The 16,453-nt window shown below is 41.4% G+C and overlaps 1 protein-coding gene across 1 annotated transcript in view; it reads right to left on the reverse strand.

The window, feature by feature from the left end:
- The window catches only part of Stk32a (serine/threonine kinase 32A), a 121,656-nt gene that overhangs the window by 10,028 nt on the left and 95,175 nt on the right, over window positions 1–16,453 (reverse strand). The window contains exons 7-8 of the mRNA XM_090331086.1: window positions 15,971–16,060; window positions 6,842–6,939 (exon numbers count right to left, since the gene is read on the reverse strand). Coding sequence (XP_090187212.1) covers window positions 6,842–6,939; window positions 15,971–16,060 — 188 coding nt within the window. The remainder of the gene's footprint in view (window positions 1–6,841; window positions 6,940–15,970; window positions 16,061–16,453) is intronic.

Raw genomic sequence — 16,453 nt, forward strand, 5'->3', positions numbered from 1 at the left:
GGTATGTGGTAAGGCTGCTTCAAACCTACTGCCTGGAGATGCTATATAGCCATAGTTTCTTAGGAAATATCATAGTTTTAGAAATTAGTAATCCCACAGCTTCAAACAAATATTTCAGTGGCGCGAATAGGTCTTGTTGGTGCTAATTTGAAGCTGTTGAAGTTAATACATAAATTGTGGACAATAATCTAAGTTATAACAGTTGGGGCTGGGACTTTGGCCTAGTGGTAGAATGCTTGCCTAGCATGCACCAAGACCGGGGTTTGATTCCTTGGTACCACGTACATAGAAAAAAAAGCCATAAGTGGTATTGTGGTTCAAGTGGTAGAGTTCTAGCCTTAAGAAAGCCCAAGGACAGTGCTCAGGCCCTGAGTGCAAGGCCCAGGACTGGCAAAGAAAAATATTATCTAACATTTGATTATAAAGGGATCCAGAATTTTACCATTCTCACTTTTCCCTTATTTAGAATAGGTCTCATTGGTGCTGATTTGAAGCTGTTAATACATAAAATCTGGACAATACATAAATTTAATACACAAAATCTAGACAATAAATCTAAGTTATAAAAATATTATATAACAGTGGATTATAAAGGGATCCAGAATTTTGCCATCCTCACTTTTCCTTTAAAATTTAATGAAATTCCGAATAGAAAGCAGCTCAGAAAACATCAGGCCCAGCTTCAAATGCTTGCAGACTCCCCTTCTATGGGATGTGGGGTAGTGAATTTTATGACAGGGCAGATTTAAAGAAGAAACAATCCTGTAAGAATCAGTTTCTTCAGTGGCTTTCATTCCGGGGGAGTGACATTAAGTAAAACTCTATCTGTGATCATGCATATGCACACGGAACCAGGTAAGTTGAGGGGTGGGTAGGATTGAGAGACAAGGGGAGAAGAGTGAAAGAGGCTAAGTGGACTCAGGATGCATCATATTCACAAACTGACATGTTGAATTGAAACTCCTTTGTACAGCTAAATTTTTTTTAATGTATAAAAGAAAACAGCAAGCTCAGCCATGGATCTCCCCATTGTCCACTAGGGGGCAGGCCATTACTGATGTTACGTTCACTTGTAAACCACTGGCCACCTCTGCACTACCGTGTCTTCTACGTGAACTCTAGACAGCTTAATGCAAGGGGAAATGTAGGCATGCTCATATTCTTTTCAATGGGACTCAGCACCTAGTAGGTACTCAACATGCTTGTTGAATGACCAAAATGCGCATAATAGCCTAATCACAAGGCAATTAATTTGTACATTCATCCCAGCATGCATCTTTAGCAAACCATCTCTAGCTGCTGAACAAAGACGCGAGTTGGCAAAGTGTTTGCAATTTCTCCTACAGTCAGTATTGAAAGGCTCATTAGTTATGGGCATATGACCATGTAAAATTATGATTATCGAGCTCCAGGAAATGGAAACCAGAGTGGTTTTTGTTGTTGTTGATGTTTGTTGTTTTGCCTTTTTATCCTCTCTCCTTTGTGGCTGTTTCTGTTTCTTTATTTTATGCCTTGTATGTAAGTTTATCTGTTTGGGAAGGTATAAAGGGGAGCACAGAAATGGTGTAACAAAGGGTGAACAAATGAGTAGTGATACTCGCTAGATACTATACTGACAATGAACTGTACAACTTGTTGAGGAGGGTGGTGGGGAGGGAAAAACCTGAGTGAAAACAAGAGAAGAGGCAACACTGTTCAAAAAGAACTATACTCATTACCTGACTTACATAACTGAAGCCCTTCTGTATATCACCTTTACCATAAAAATAAATAAACAAATATTTTTTTAAAGTACTGTAATAGCTGGGTACCAAAGGCTTATGCTGATAATTCTAGCTACTCAAGAGAAGAGATCTGAGGACAGAGGACTGAAGCCAACCTGGGAAGAAAACTGTGGGATTCTCATCTCCAATTGACCACCTAAAGTCTGGAAATAACTTTGTGGCTCAAATGGTAACTTTGTGGCAGCCTCAAATTTAAAAAACCCAGCAAGAGTGGGGATCCCTGAGTTCAAGCCCCGGGACTAGCAGTGTCTGAGCTCAAGGGTGACTGAGGGGTCAGGACAAGAGGATGTGGATGCTAAACGCAGCCATTTAATTTCTGGGTTTCGGTTTCTTGATCTGTATTATAAAGCAACCTCATCGGCATGATACTCCACTTTGTGATAATGGTGGGAAAAACCAGGGGAGTTGTTACCTGCAAAGTTCTCAGCGTGTCAGATACCTATCACATCACATACAACTGAATTGTTTTTATCAGAAAAGTGCAGAAAAAAATGCAAAGCCTGGTGGGGATTGGAGGGAAAACTTGGGAGAGAGCCGAGGAAGAAGTGACATTATTCAAAAACAAATGTACTCTGCCTAACTTATGCGATTGAAACCCCTCTTTACACCACCTTTATAATAGCAATAAAACAAGTTTTTAAAAAGAAACGCAGAGACTATCACGATGATACTGTGAAGAAAGACAATTTGACACACTGTGAATCAACACTGGTTTCCAGAGGAACCAGGAAAGGCCAGAAGGTGACCCAGCTGGAGGAAATGTAGGCCAACCTTATCACTCTCTTAAAACAAGATCTATAAACAACTGTCACAAGATTTTTCTTTGGTCAATACTGACTTAAAGGAGCACAGCTAAATTGTTTGTCTTCGTTTCAGCAGAAAGGAAACAGAACCTCAACTCATTGTTTACAAAGAGGACTTTCTCTCCATCAGCATTATGCACTGTCTGCAAGTCAGAGGCCAATCGGAGCCAACTTACAGGGTTCATCCATCCCTGGGCACCACACTGAACACACACAAGCTTCTAGGATTGTTCCACCTAGTGTGTTTTTGAAGACAGGGATAGTGAAAGATCCCTTGAATCACAGGAATAGTTTCACAAGGAGTCTCAGGAGAGAGTCATCTCAGAGGACCCGAGAAAGAGGTGAGAAAGGACAGAGATGCTTCACCCTTGTAAGTAACTAATGTGCCTATCCTTCCTATTTGCTGGCGATATCATCAATAGTATGACGATATCATCATTAGGTCTCTTTAGAAAATGTGACAGAATTCACAGGAAAATGAAAACAGGTGTATCTGGGGCTGTCTGTGGAAGATCAATGTATCTGAAGGCCAAAAGTGATTTTCCTCCCTAAATATACGTAACTTGTCAAAGTTTCAAAATGCTCATCCAGGCACATACAGTTCATACCTGTAATCCCAGAATGTGGGAGGTAGAACCATGATTGCCTGGGATACAGACGCAGACCCTATCTTACACACACACACACACACACACACACACACACACACACACACACACACACAGAGGGGGGAGAAGATTTTTAATCAAAATGTGGAAGGAACAAGTAGGTTGGGTAATCCTGACAACTTCCAGTTAAATGCCAAAGAAGAGAAAAGAAAGTGCAGAAGAAACTGTGAAGCATAAAAGAAACAAATCAAACACTTGGAAACATATTGGCCTATCATATTGTAAAACTAAAGAAAAGATAGCCTATGTGGACTAGAACACGGAGAATAGGGCTGGACCATCATGTGATAGAGTGCATACCCATGACTCAGAAACTTAATTAACTTCTCCACAAAATCCAGAGATAAAGCTGGGTTGGAGCGGTTGAGCTGCCACTGGCTTGAAGGATAATGCACAGACAGTGGGATGAGATCAAGGAAAGCGGTCAGGCTTCTTAGATTGAAAGACAGGCCCTTGACACAGTCTGGCAGGGCCCTGGAGAGCCACATGTATATTCATGTTGCAGAGCATATACAGGTGTATAGATTGATCAAACCAGAGTTATCATTGTTCCCATTTCCTGAGCTGTTTTCATTTCTGTGGCCAAAGCCCTCCAAGTCTCGAGTTGTTTTGAAATATAACATCATTGTAGGCCATACTTGCCCAACTGTGATAGCAAACATTAGATGTACTTCCTCTAATTTTATTTTGGTATCTATTATCCACCTTTCTCCATCTCCCTCCTCTTCCCTCCCCTCCCCTCCTTTTCCTTCCCCTCCCCTCCCCTCCCTTCCCCTCCCTTCTGCTCCCTTTCCTTCCCCTCCCTCCCCTCCCTCGCTCCCTTCCTTCCTTCCTTCCTTCCTTCCTTCCTTCCTTCCTTCCTTCCTTCCTTCCTTCCTTCCTCCCTCTACCCTCTCTTCTCCCCTCTCCTCTCCTCTCTCCTTACCTCCTCTTTTCTCTTCTCTTCATTCTCTTCTGTTCTTTGTGTATCTGAGTGTGTGTGTGTGTGTGTGCATATGTGTATGTGTATGTGTGTGTGTGCATGTGTGTGTGTGTGTGTGTGTGTGTGTGTGTGTGTGTGTGTGTGTGTGTATACACACTAGTACTGGGGCCTGAACTCAAGGTGCTGTCTCTGAGCTTTTGTGGTTAAGGTAGTGTGGCTAGCACCTTACCACTTGAACCATAGCTCCAAGTCCAGTCTTCCAGATTTTCCTGCCTAGTTAGCTTCAAAACGCAACCCTCAGATCTCAGTTTCCTAAACAGCTAGGAATATAAGCGTGAAACCACTGGCACTTGGTATCCCTTCTTTCTAGTCATTCCTAGTCTATTTTTCCATTCTATTCTATTCTATCACTATTTTTACGCACACAAATGGGAGAGTATGTGGTATGTGTCATTCGGTGTCTGGATGTTTTCATAGAGTATTTTTCATTTCCTGTCAAGTTGCTATAAATGACAGGATGTCATCCTTGCTTATAGCCAAAGAGAGTTACATTGTTTATTGTTGTTGTTGTGTATAAATCGAACTTGAACTTTGTGCTTGCTAGGCAAGAGCTCTACCAGCTGAACCACACTACCAGCTCTTTTGCTTTTAGGATTTATTTATTCATCTTTTCTTTTCAGACAGGGGGACATATTAACTTAGCCTTGGCTAACCTCAAACATAGATCCTCCTAACTCGACCTCGCAAGAAGCTAGGAGCAGGTGTGCATTGCCAGCAACTTCTTGTGCTTGAGATAGGGCGACTTTTTGGATACACTGGCTTCCCCACACCTTGATCCTCTTATCTCTACATCCTGAGGAGCTGTGATTCCAGACAGGTGTCTGGCAACAGGGATTCTTCTTGACTCTTCAGTTGTCATGGTAATAGACTTGCATGCTTAGACTTGAGTTAGACATGGGCCCCTCCCTGCTTTCCTAATAGGAATGATCTACTTTATGTTTACCATTGTATTTTGAACACACACTGTATGTCTGGCTTCACAGGTTCACAATTGGAGTGACTCTGGGTGAACCATATCTTCAAACTCTCACATGAGATTCTGGTGCTGTTTACTTGAAAATATGGACTTTAGACGTTGGAGATGATGCTAGAATGAGATTTTGTAGCTATTGCACTGTAAATCAGTAAGTTTAGGGCCTGGTTGCTGAGCTACTTTTGTTCAAGGCTAAGGTTCTACCACTTGAGCACAGCTCCACCTCTGGCTTTTCAAGTAGTTTACTGGAGATGAGAGTTACCTGGACTTTTCTACCCAGGTTGGCTTCAAACTGTGATCTCAGAACTTAACCTCTTGAGGATTACAGGTGTGAGCCACTGGCTCAGCTATCATCAATCATTATCATCATTGTCATCATCATCATCATCATCATCATCATCATGTAAGTATACAAAGGGGTTACAATCTCACAAGTTCGGTTATGAGTACAGTACTTCTCCGTCAGTGTCACCCCTTCTTTTGTCCTTCATTTCCCACCTCCCATCTCTATCCTGAAGTTTACATAGCTCATGTTTTGCATAGTGTACATTGAATGCAAGGACTACAGTTCGCTTACCTTTCCACCCTCCAGTCATGTATTTCACATATGAGAAGGACATGAACGTGGGAGAGATAACAGTGAAATGTTCTGGACCCCATGTATCCTCAGCCAGATTCACATGTTGGAGCTCTAACCCTCAGTGTGATGGTATGTGGAGATGGGATATTTGCCGGGTTATTGGGGTTAGATTATGTTATGAGGGTAGGATAGGAAGGAAGAGACTTCTGTTTCTCTCTTCACATCTCCTTCCGCTCCCTCTCCTTCTCCCTCCCTCCCTTCTCCCTTCATCTTCCCCTTCTCTCTGTTCTTCTCCCTCTCCCCTTTCTGCTCCTCTCCTCCGAAAGAACACTAATAAGATGAACATTATCGACATGCTACAAAGAAGGGCCTCTTGGGAACCCTACATTTCTGGCAATCTGATATCAGAATTTGCCTCTAATTGTAAGTAAACAGGTATCTTCTTTAAGCCAATCATTCTCTAGTATTTCACTATGGTACACTAGACTGAGATAAGCATATCTAAATTCTGTAATCATTTGTAAAACTGTGTAAAATAAAGCCTTTATCATATTTTGTTTAGTATTTTTCCCTAGAAAAGTCCCTTGTTAACACAAGACATGCGTCCTTTAAAAGGAAACTATTCTGATTTGCTCCTAAAGCTAGTCTCAGGAGCCATAGACAAGATGGGCATGAGCTGGGTTAGGAATTCACCCTCACCTTGGGGGGGCGGGAAGGGTATGTCTGAAAAATTATTTCTTTAAACAAACACATTTATTTACCATAGATATTTGGTGAAGTGCATTGATTTCCCTCCTTGGGGGCCTTTATAATATCTATATTATTCATTTGATTTCTCTGTGTAATTTAATGTTCCTGGACATGATGAGATCTGTTATGTAGGACTGAAAACTTAATCTGTAAAGAATTCTCATCTGCATTACCCAGAGTAGATGTTGTCAGGTCTCAAATAAACTGCTTGATTCTTAGCAAAGAATAGATCCTCTTATTCTCAAACAGAACTTTCTAGAAGAATAAACAACAACAAAAAGAGCACACAGTTCTGTTGTACCCAGCCTCTCAGCAGCTCATATGCAGTCACTCCCAGAGACCACCAGTCAACGGCGAAGGAATAGCCCACTTCCTTTCTGAAGGTGAACATCTCAGGTGCTTAAAGACATGAAAGTAAACAGAAAAATCAGTCAAGATCTTAATACATCTATTCCAATATGTTCCTTACAAGTCCCAAAGGTATAAACCCTTCTGGATGTTTCTTATCCATTACTAGCTTGCATACACCAAATGAGAATTTCCATTTTTCTTTTTTCCCTTTTTTTTGTGGGTCATGGGGCTTAAACTCTGGCATGGGCACTGTCCCTGAGCTCTTCAGCTCAAGATTCCCACCCTACCCCTGGGCCTGGGCATTGTTCCTGAGCTGTTCAGCTCAAGGCTTTACTTGCCTAGCCTTTGAGCCAAACCTCACTTTTCATTTTTCTAGAGGTTAATTGGAGATAAGATTCTCAGGTCCATTTGTGCCTGGGCTGGCTTTGAACCTTGATCCTCAGATCTCAGCCTCTGAGTAGCTAGGATGACAGGCATAAGCCACCCTGTCCCGCTGAGAATTTCCAATTTTCTTAGCTCTCCCAATAGCCGCATTCATCATCTAAATCACACAGACATGCACAGACTTAATATACAAATTCTTCCCTTTTTGGATCATTCATTTATTAAAACTTGAGCAATACTGGGCCTCAGATATTCGTGGAAGAGAGGACATTACTGAATTGATTTGGAAGTTGTGCCCTAAAGGGTCTCGTTTTACATTAGGGTTGCAAACAAAGCTGAGAATTGTAAGCAACATCCACTGGGTTGGCACTCTGTCTTGGAGAGACCTAGATGATGCCAGAGAAGGAATCGTCAGTAGCTTCCTTCTGGGTAGAGGGCAAGGAGAAAGAGTGGGTGGGCACTCTCAGACACAGAAGGCTTGAGAACAACTGTGGGTTGTTTATACTTTATTACCACAGCTCTCTGAATTGACCCCAAGTAAAGACCAAGGCCACAGTTAATTTTACCACTGGAGGTGAACAAGCAGTAATGCATTGCTTCTGCATGCTGCCACACTGAGGACATTCTGCATAGCCCTTTCAGAGTCTTGTTACATCCTGATGACTAAACTAAGGGAAATACAACACAAAACCAGGACAGCATACTGTGTACTTGCTTACCACCACATGTCCTGCAGCTTGTATAGAACCCAGAGAGCAGAGTCAATGTAAGAAAATGATTTTTGTGTGTGATGTTCCCATGACTTGAACTCAGGGCTTGATACTGTCCCATAGGTTTTTTGGGTTTTGTTTTTGTTTTTGCTTTAGGCCTGTACTCTACTTCCTGAGCCAAAGATACACCTCTGGCTTTTTGGTTGTTAATTGGAGATAAATCTCTCGCAGACTATCCTGCCACGGCTGGCATCAAATCCTGATGCTGAGATCTCAACTTTCTGAGTACTTAGGTTTACAGGCTGAACCTCAGGTGACTCAGCAATGATACCAATTTGAATGTACAAATAAACTGCTCAAGGATTAGCTGTAATTATTAGCTCTGGGATTTTTCTATCTGGTTTCCAATTTTGTCTTCACCATGCCTGGAATCCCTGGGCATGTCATTTAACATAGCCTGATATTCTCATCAGCAAAGTCAGAAACATAAGAAAACAATTTCTCTAGGTTTAGAAATTGAATGAGGAGAGACATGAAGAAATGCTCAACATCTCTGGCCATAAAAATGCAAATCAAAACAACTCTAAGATTCCACCTCACTCCAGTTAGAATGGCCACCATCAAGAAATCTAATAACAACGATGCTGGAGGGGATGTGGCCAGGAGGGATCACTACTACACTGTTGATGGGAGCAAAAACTCATTCAACCACTATGAAAAGCAGTATGGCAGTTCCTCAAAAGACTAAACATAGAGCTCCCTTATAACCCAGCAATTTCACTACTTGGCATTTACCCACTCATCCAGAAATAAGGACATACTAAATCCACTAGCACAACGATGTTCATTGCTGCACTATTTACCATAGCAAAGATATGGAACCAACCCAGATGCCCATAAGTTAATGATTCGATCAACAAGATTTGGTATTTATACACAATGGAATCCTATGCTGCCATCAGAAAGAACGGCATCACCCCATTTGTAAGGAAATGGAAAGACTTAGAAAAATCATATTAAGTAAAGTAAGCCAGACTCAAAGGAACATAGGCTCAATGGTTTCCCTCATTTGTCCTAATCAGTAGAAACCTTGGGCTCTCCTAGTAGAGATTTACAATAGAGCAAAACCTAGATACATAAGGCCAGATAGTATGACGCTAAATGATAGGACCTCCAGGATATAGAAACAAAAGCCATATAACGAGTGATTGTTATCCTTAATATACTATGTTATCTCTCATCTCTTTTGCTGTCCCTTGGTTATCTCATATTGTTACAGTATTTTACCTTGTTATCTGATATGTTTTATATATGTTTATCTGGTTGTTTGAAATCAGATAGGGAAGAGGGGAAAACAAGATGAGGGGCAGGAGTAGGGGGAGGGAAATGGGGACCAAAACATGAGAAAGGTATCAACGTTTGTGAAGTTATGCACCTTCTATCTGGTGAATGCAATGTAACCCTTCTATTAATTATAATAAAAATTATATGAAACAAAAATAAAAATTAAATGAGATGGTGCATATTAAAATCAAAGCATAGTGCCTTACATTTAGAAAGTCCTACATAAAAAGCAGCAACTTTTCTAGAAAGGCAAACATATGTCATATCTGAAAGAATTTAGTGAAAGGTATCCAGGATTCACCTCTGGCTTCTGTGCCAAGATGCTGACTTTGGGAAAAGGATAATGACAGCATAGGACTTGTATATACAAGCTTGCCTGTCCCAAACACTTAAGTTCAAAGTACAATTCTCCCAACAACATCCAATTAAAGAGAAGAATTCAGACATACCACTGCCAGGGACTGACCTTGACAATAAGAGCTCAGTGGAACAGGACTAAATGAGCCGCATGCCCTAGGAAATTCCCCTTCCACGCATCACTGCATCCATTCTACAAGTCACAACTCCCAATGCGGCTGCCAAGATAATGGCCCTGAACCCACATTCTTCCCACACGCTGGATGGAGTATACCACATTTCTGCTTCGCTTTTTTCAGTGTCTCCCAGCAAGTCCATTCTGATAGCACCCTACATGACAGATGTGTCACTTAGAGAACCTACAAACCCTTTCCAAGGAGAACTAGACCCACAGTGAGACGCAAATGCCAAAAAGAAGAAACATGACTTTACAAGCATTGCATATTTGATCACACTGAATCATCCAAGGAGTTTCTATGAGCATTCTTATGCTTTGTTTCCAACATCAGTGAGTGACTCTTCATTTCCCCCCTGCTTCCTCTAATCTGTTTTTAAGCATGAAGACATTTGGATATGCTTTCTTCACTAGACAAACACCATGTCTGGTTTGGGACATTAAGCACAACATTACGACAATGTACAAAAGCATCCCAGCCCTCCAGCTGCAGGAAAAACCAGAGCAGTGAAACCTGAGGGTTTTTCTGAACCATCCCAGAATCTCAGTGTTCCTTAGACAATCCAGATAGATTTGGAGAGGGACTTAGGTTTCCTCAGGAAAACAAAAGCCACTAAATATTTTGTGTGGTATTTGAAATTTCCCTCCTATATACACTCAGAAAAATAAATGAAACCTAGAATAGTTTAACAAATGCTCATGTTAAAGGTGCGAGAATCTTATCTGAGAAAGTAATAAATGGAAAGGGAAAAGGGCTGGAAGGGTGGTTCAAGAGGTAGAGTGCCTGTCTAGCAGGCTTGAGGCTTTAATCTGAAATTCCAATCATGAAAAACAAAGAGAGATAATTATGTGCCCTTTTCACTGCTTAGAGAAAAATCAGCTGTCAGTCACTAAGACCCAGGTTCTGCACTGAAGGAAAAAAGTTCTCTAGCAGCAGGAGTCTAGATTCCAAAAGGGCAGCAGTATTAGGGTCCAGGGTTCTGGCATGAAGTTTCTTACGACTGGTAACAGAACTATCTGGACAATTTTCCTAACGGCTCATTCTACTCATCTGTAAAGTGGAAATAACAATGGTGCCTGCCTCACAGAATTGATTTTTTAGCTTAAACAATGCTATTCATGCATTTAGAACAGCACCGGACATGTTAAAGGGCTCAGTAAATGTCAGCCATTGTACTGCTGTCACTGTCATCACTCTCCTCAGTGTCCCAAGCTAGATGCTTCTAGACTTGGATTTAATTTCATGCTCTATCAATCACGTGTTTTGTGAATGTAACCATATTGCGCGCGCTCTCTCTCTCTCTCTCTCTCTCTCTCTCTCTCTCTCTCTCTCTCTCTCTCTCTCTCTCTCTCTCTCTCTCTCTCTCCCCTCTTCTTCCCTTCCTCCCTCCATCATTCTGGCTCTGGCTCTCTCTATCTCTGTCTCTCTCTCTCTGCTGGGCTTTTTAAATTCCATACAATAATTATATACTCTGATCCACAGGGTAGTTTTGAAAGTTTCATGATAGAATGAATGTGTAAAATCTAGCCAGGCACTGTTGGCTCACACCTGTTGTCCTATGTGTTTTTTATCTGTGATAAAATGATGTTCATTGCAGCACTATTTACTATAGTGAAGATATGGAACCAACCTGGATGCCCCTCAGTTGATGACTGGATCAACAAGATGTGGTCCTTAATGTATTATGTTATCTCTCATCTCTTTTGCTGTCCCTGGGTTATCTCATATTATCACAGTATTTCACCTGGTTATCTGATATATTGTATATATGCATATTTGGTTATTTGAAAATGGATAGGGAAGGGGGGGAAACATGATGAGAGGCGGGGGTGGGGTGAAGGAAATGGGGACCAAGACATGAGAAAGGGTATCAATGTATGTGAAGTAATGCACCTTCTATCTGCTGAATATAATGTAACCCTTCTATTAATTACAATAAAAATACATGAAAAAAAAGAAGGGAAGCTGAGCTAGGCAGGGTTGAACTTCTAAACCAGCCAGGGCACACAGGTGATACTCCATCTCAGGCAGTATGTGCTTGTCATAGTAGTTATGTAAGAGACTGAGGCTGGAAGGATTGGGGTTTAAGGCAAGCTTGAGAAAATGTTCCTGTCCTTGAGACTCATGTCAGAGGGAAAAGTGCATAGAGATGCATTCCTGTCATCCTGGTTACTGTATGTGGCATAAAATAGGCAGGCTGCAAGAAGACTTTGAATGGTTCCTGGGAGTGGATATAGAGAATCAAAGCTGACTTGCTCTGTGGAAGGTAGTAAGGCTGGAAGACAGGAGACACGTGGTCTCCTCATTCCCAGTTAGGTACCTGCTTCATCACCTGCTCAGCATCTCTTGAAGGAAACTTTGATGATGCTTAGCACTTATTTTGGGATAAAACAGACTCTAATTAAATTGGCTTAGACCCCTCTAAGAACCACAAAAACTGGGTATTGATCTCTATTTTTTGGTCTCCCCTTTGTACCTCTTTCAAGGGGGAGCTTGATTGCTGAAGTCCAACAGAGCTTGGCTTAAATCTAAGCTTCCATGTGTTTTGATTATTAATGGCTAACCTCATGCTCATAACTTAGTTTCTGATTATCTTCATTTAAAAATGATAATCAGTATAATCTACCTAATAAGGCTGTTGAGAAAAATCAATGAGCAAATTCATGGCACACACTTAGCACATTGTCTGCTCCCCAGAAAGATTTTGATAAATATCATTAATCATAAATTAAAAGACTAGAAGTAGATCAGTGCATGGAATATTGCCTATATTGTAGCTTTCTTGTCCAATCTTGTGATAAAAAAAGACTTCAAATGCCAATTCTGGAAAAAACTTAAATTACACAGATATCTACGTCCAATCACCAGGAAGAGCAAAGAAAGGTGGCCTCCTTTTCTCCCTCACCATGGGAACCAGCCCTAGAAACTGTGAATGTACATTTTCTGATTTGGCTCCAGGAAAACAGCCCTTAATATAGAAACCCAGGAAACCTGCGGAATAAGCTCATCGGACCAGCAGGCTTGGATATTTCTTTTATCATTCGTGTACCATGGGTTTTAGGTAGAAAAATAGGCTGAGCCCTTTAGTTTGGAAGGCACAAAAGATATTTTCTACCCCCACTGGTAATGGAAAGCCATGAAATTTGTAATTGTTCAAATATTTCATAAAATAAAACCCATGGTAGTCCCATAGCAAGTCTCTTTCTGATGGAGAAAGTGAGGAAGCTTTCTCTCTCCCATTCTCTTTCTTACTTTTTTTCTCCTGTTCTCTTTCTTTCATTCCTTCTTTCTCATCTTCATTCCTTTATTCCTTCCCTCTCTTTTTCTTTCTTTCTTCCATGATAGGGAGAAAAAGAATAAAATGTTGAAGTCATAATGCTTGTTGACTTTGATTTTCAAGCTCAGATATTTTGCCTATTAATTAATGTGGTCATATCTAGCTGTCACAATCTATCCTCCATCATCCTATCAGCTTAAACCGCCACATCAGCTGCCTCGGTGTTCTAGCTAATTTGAATAGAACCATAAGTGGCTTTTAATCTTTCAACAACTATGTGTTTTCTAGTCTCCTGTTTCTCCTGGATAATGCTCACTCTATGGTGTAATAAATCTTAACCTATTATTTATTACCATACTGACATTAGAATCTTTGCAATTGATTCCTGTGAGTTTTGAAACTAATCTCCTGAGTCAGAGCTCCTCTACCCCTCAGCAGGGTAACACAGCCACCTTGGCATGGGGACAGATAACATGGTCGGCCTCTCACACACTATTACCTACTTCAGGTTCCTGGTGAGCACTGTTAGTTTTAGAGGGCAGAGGAAGAAGGGTCTTCACACAGGTGGAGGGCCCCTGCCACAGAGCTGGCAGTTATCAACCCTGGCTGCGTGGTAGAGTTACCCGAAGACCTCTGAAACCAGCGGAGGCTGTAACAGCTGCTTAAAACACTGAAAAATGCTGACTGTTCTCTAAAAGCAGGAGAAATGCTGAGAATCCTAACCACCATTTCCTATCAGTCATTGTTCTGAGTCATTGGCAGTCATTTCAGAATCCCAAGAAAGACGGGACTGGTCAATATAATCTTTATGTCAGGGGACCAAAAGCACCCCTATAAGAGACAGCAAAATCCTGTAGGATAGACTCTTGCACCACCACACACACTAAGTGCAATCACCTTTAATGAGGAGGCTCAAAGGAGCCAGATGGGCTCCTCTCAAATGATGCCGGTGATTATGTCTCTGGAATCCATGGGAACCAGAACTGGTAATGCAGCAGACCACCCCGTGACCTGGCTGTTTATACACACCTTTCATCATCTGTCCCAAGCTGTCTATTGAAACCTATAGATCATGTCTCTACCAGAAAGATGGCTAAAGTCCTCTCTTCCAGTGGCAGTCTAAGCCATGCAATAAATCTCCTATCTCTGTCCTTCACTGTATATTTTCACTCAACATTCAGAGAAGTGTGGCTGGACCTGCTGTGCAACTCCAAGAGTTGAGGTCTAGGATCTAAAACTGCTTTCAATGCTTTGGGCTCAGAGGTAGCTGTCTGTTTAGGATCCAGTGATGTCTCCAGTAAGCCATGCTGATGATACTTTCACTTTTAATCTACACCCCAGAACCCCAGAACTAGAAGGGCCCCTGTGGTGTACTACGAGCTTTAGCTACTTCTCAAACACACTCACCCCATCTCCTGATGGTAGCATCCCCAGCAAGACCTGTTCTCAAGTTCATCAAACTTCTGTGGCAAAACTATGAACTTCATCTCTAGGGCCATTCAGTAGGTTCTGGTACTAAGAAACAAGAATGGACTGACAGGTCCATCTTCTTGTGGACACCTCAAGCATTTACAGATAAATATTTGCAGTTGTGCTCACACGCCTTAGGAACAACAAAAGGAAAGAACTCACTTGTTTCAAGTACTGAATGTGCCCTGAGAGGTTCTGTCTTTATATCTAGTATAGAAAAAAGATAAGGCGAATTTGATAAAGTGATGTCTATCCAGAGAAAATAGCTTCTAATAAAACCATTTGTTTCGACAGTTAAACATGGGGTAACTTTGCGTCCAACTTTATGGTTAGCTCTCATCTATATTTCACTATAAGCTAAATTATACAGAGCCAGCTCACATTTCTGATAGTTTAAAAAGAACTTACATTATTGTTGGGGCAATAAAATTAAAGATAAAATTATAATTGGAAACATACTTTGGACATGTTAGTCTTATGCAGGCAATGCAATATTATGTAAACTTTAGAATGGTTGTTTTGTCACATAATCTCAGTATTATATTAAATTATTACATTCCTACATGTATGTGTGCCAGTTCTGAGTCTTGAATTTAGGGTATTGGTGCAGTTCCTGAGATTTTTTTTTTGTCCAAGGCTAGTGCTCTACCACTTCAGCCACAGCTCTACTGTTGAATTTTTGGTGGTTAATCAGATAGCAGTCTGATAGTCTTTCTTGCTTTGATGGGCGTTGAAATACAGTCCTCAAATCCCAGCCTCCTGAGTAGCTCCAGGTATAAGTGTGAGCCACAAGCACCCAGTTGTTGTGTTATTATTTAATTTTCTCCCACTAGTATGTAAGCTCCATGAGGTGGAGATCTTATGGGTAATAGCTCACTCTTGGTTGCCAGCGTCTGAGAATCCTTTCAAGCATGTAGAATTAAGAAGTCAGCATTTATTCTATTACTCTTCTGGTTGGGAAGCAGATAACCCTGTCTTAATTAGCTGGTGAAATAGCCAGTTTTCCAAATGTGATCAATGACCCTTCTGTGTTAAGACAGTCATCCTCTCTACTTGCTAATAGTTCTCAGACTCATTTCAGACTTGTTGACTCAGAAGCTCCCAGGTACAGTCAGAAAGGCAGTTGTCTGCTCTAGCTGCCCCAAATTCAATGTAGTATGTAAAGGAATAAGACACAAAAGCTTTGCTCAGAAAAGGGTAGAATGTGGCTTAGTGGTAGACTGCTTGCCTACCATGCACAAAGCTGTGGGTTCCATTCCTCAGCAGCCCCAGGACCAGCAAAAAAGAAGGGAAGGAAGGGAGAGAGGAAGGAGGGAAGGAAGAAAGGAAGGAAAGAAGGAAATTCATGAAGAAGCTCTTACCCATGTAAGGCTTGGTACCAGCCATGGTGGTGATCCGAGACTCCTTGGGAAGCATGGCCGCGATGTTGAAGTCTGTGATGTGCGCATGCCCTGGGGAGAGGAAGGGGGAGAAGATGAAGTCTCATTAGCAAAGTGTCATGGTAATGCGTCTCACTGAAGCTCAGTCTCTTAGCTCTTGCATGCTAGTTACAACGACTTACTCTGTCCTTCAAGGCCAAATATAACCTTAAACCAGGAATCCTCCCTTAGCCAGAATGAAATAGATTAGTCTTTGATTTGTAAACGCATAGAAAGATCTAATAATTCTGCATCTTTCCTCCCCGCCTTTTTCTGTTTTGTTTTTGTTTTTTTTGGTGACAGTCATTGGGCTTCAGCTCAGGGCCTGGGCATTGTCACTTAGCTTGGTCCTTCAAGGTCGGAAGCTCTGGCACTAGAATCACACAGCTTCATTTCTAGCCTTTTGGGGGTACATTGGAGGTGACA

This window comes from Megascapheus bottae, chromosome 4, assembly GCF_031878675.1.
Source record: "Megascapheus bottae isolate mThoBot1 chromosome 4, mThoBot2.hap1, whole genome shotgun sequence".
NCBI lineage: Eukaryota > Metazoa > Chordata > Mammalia > Rodentia > Geomyidae > Megascapheus > Megascapheus bottae.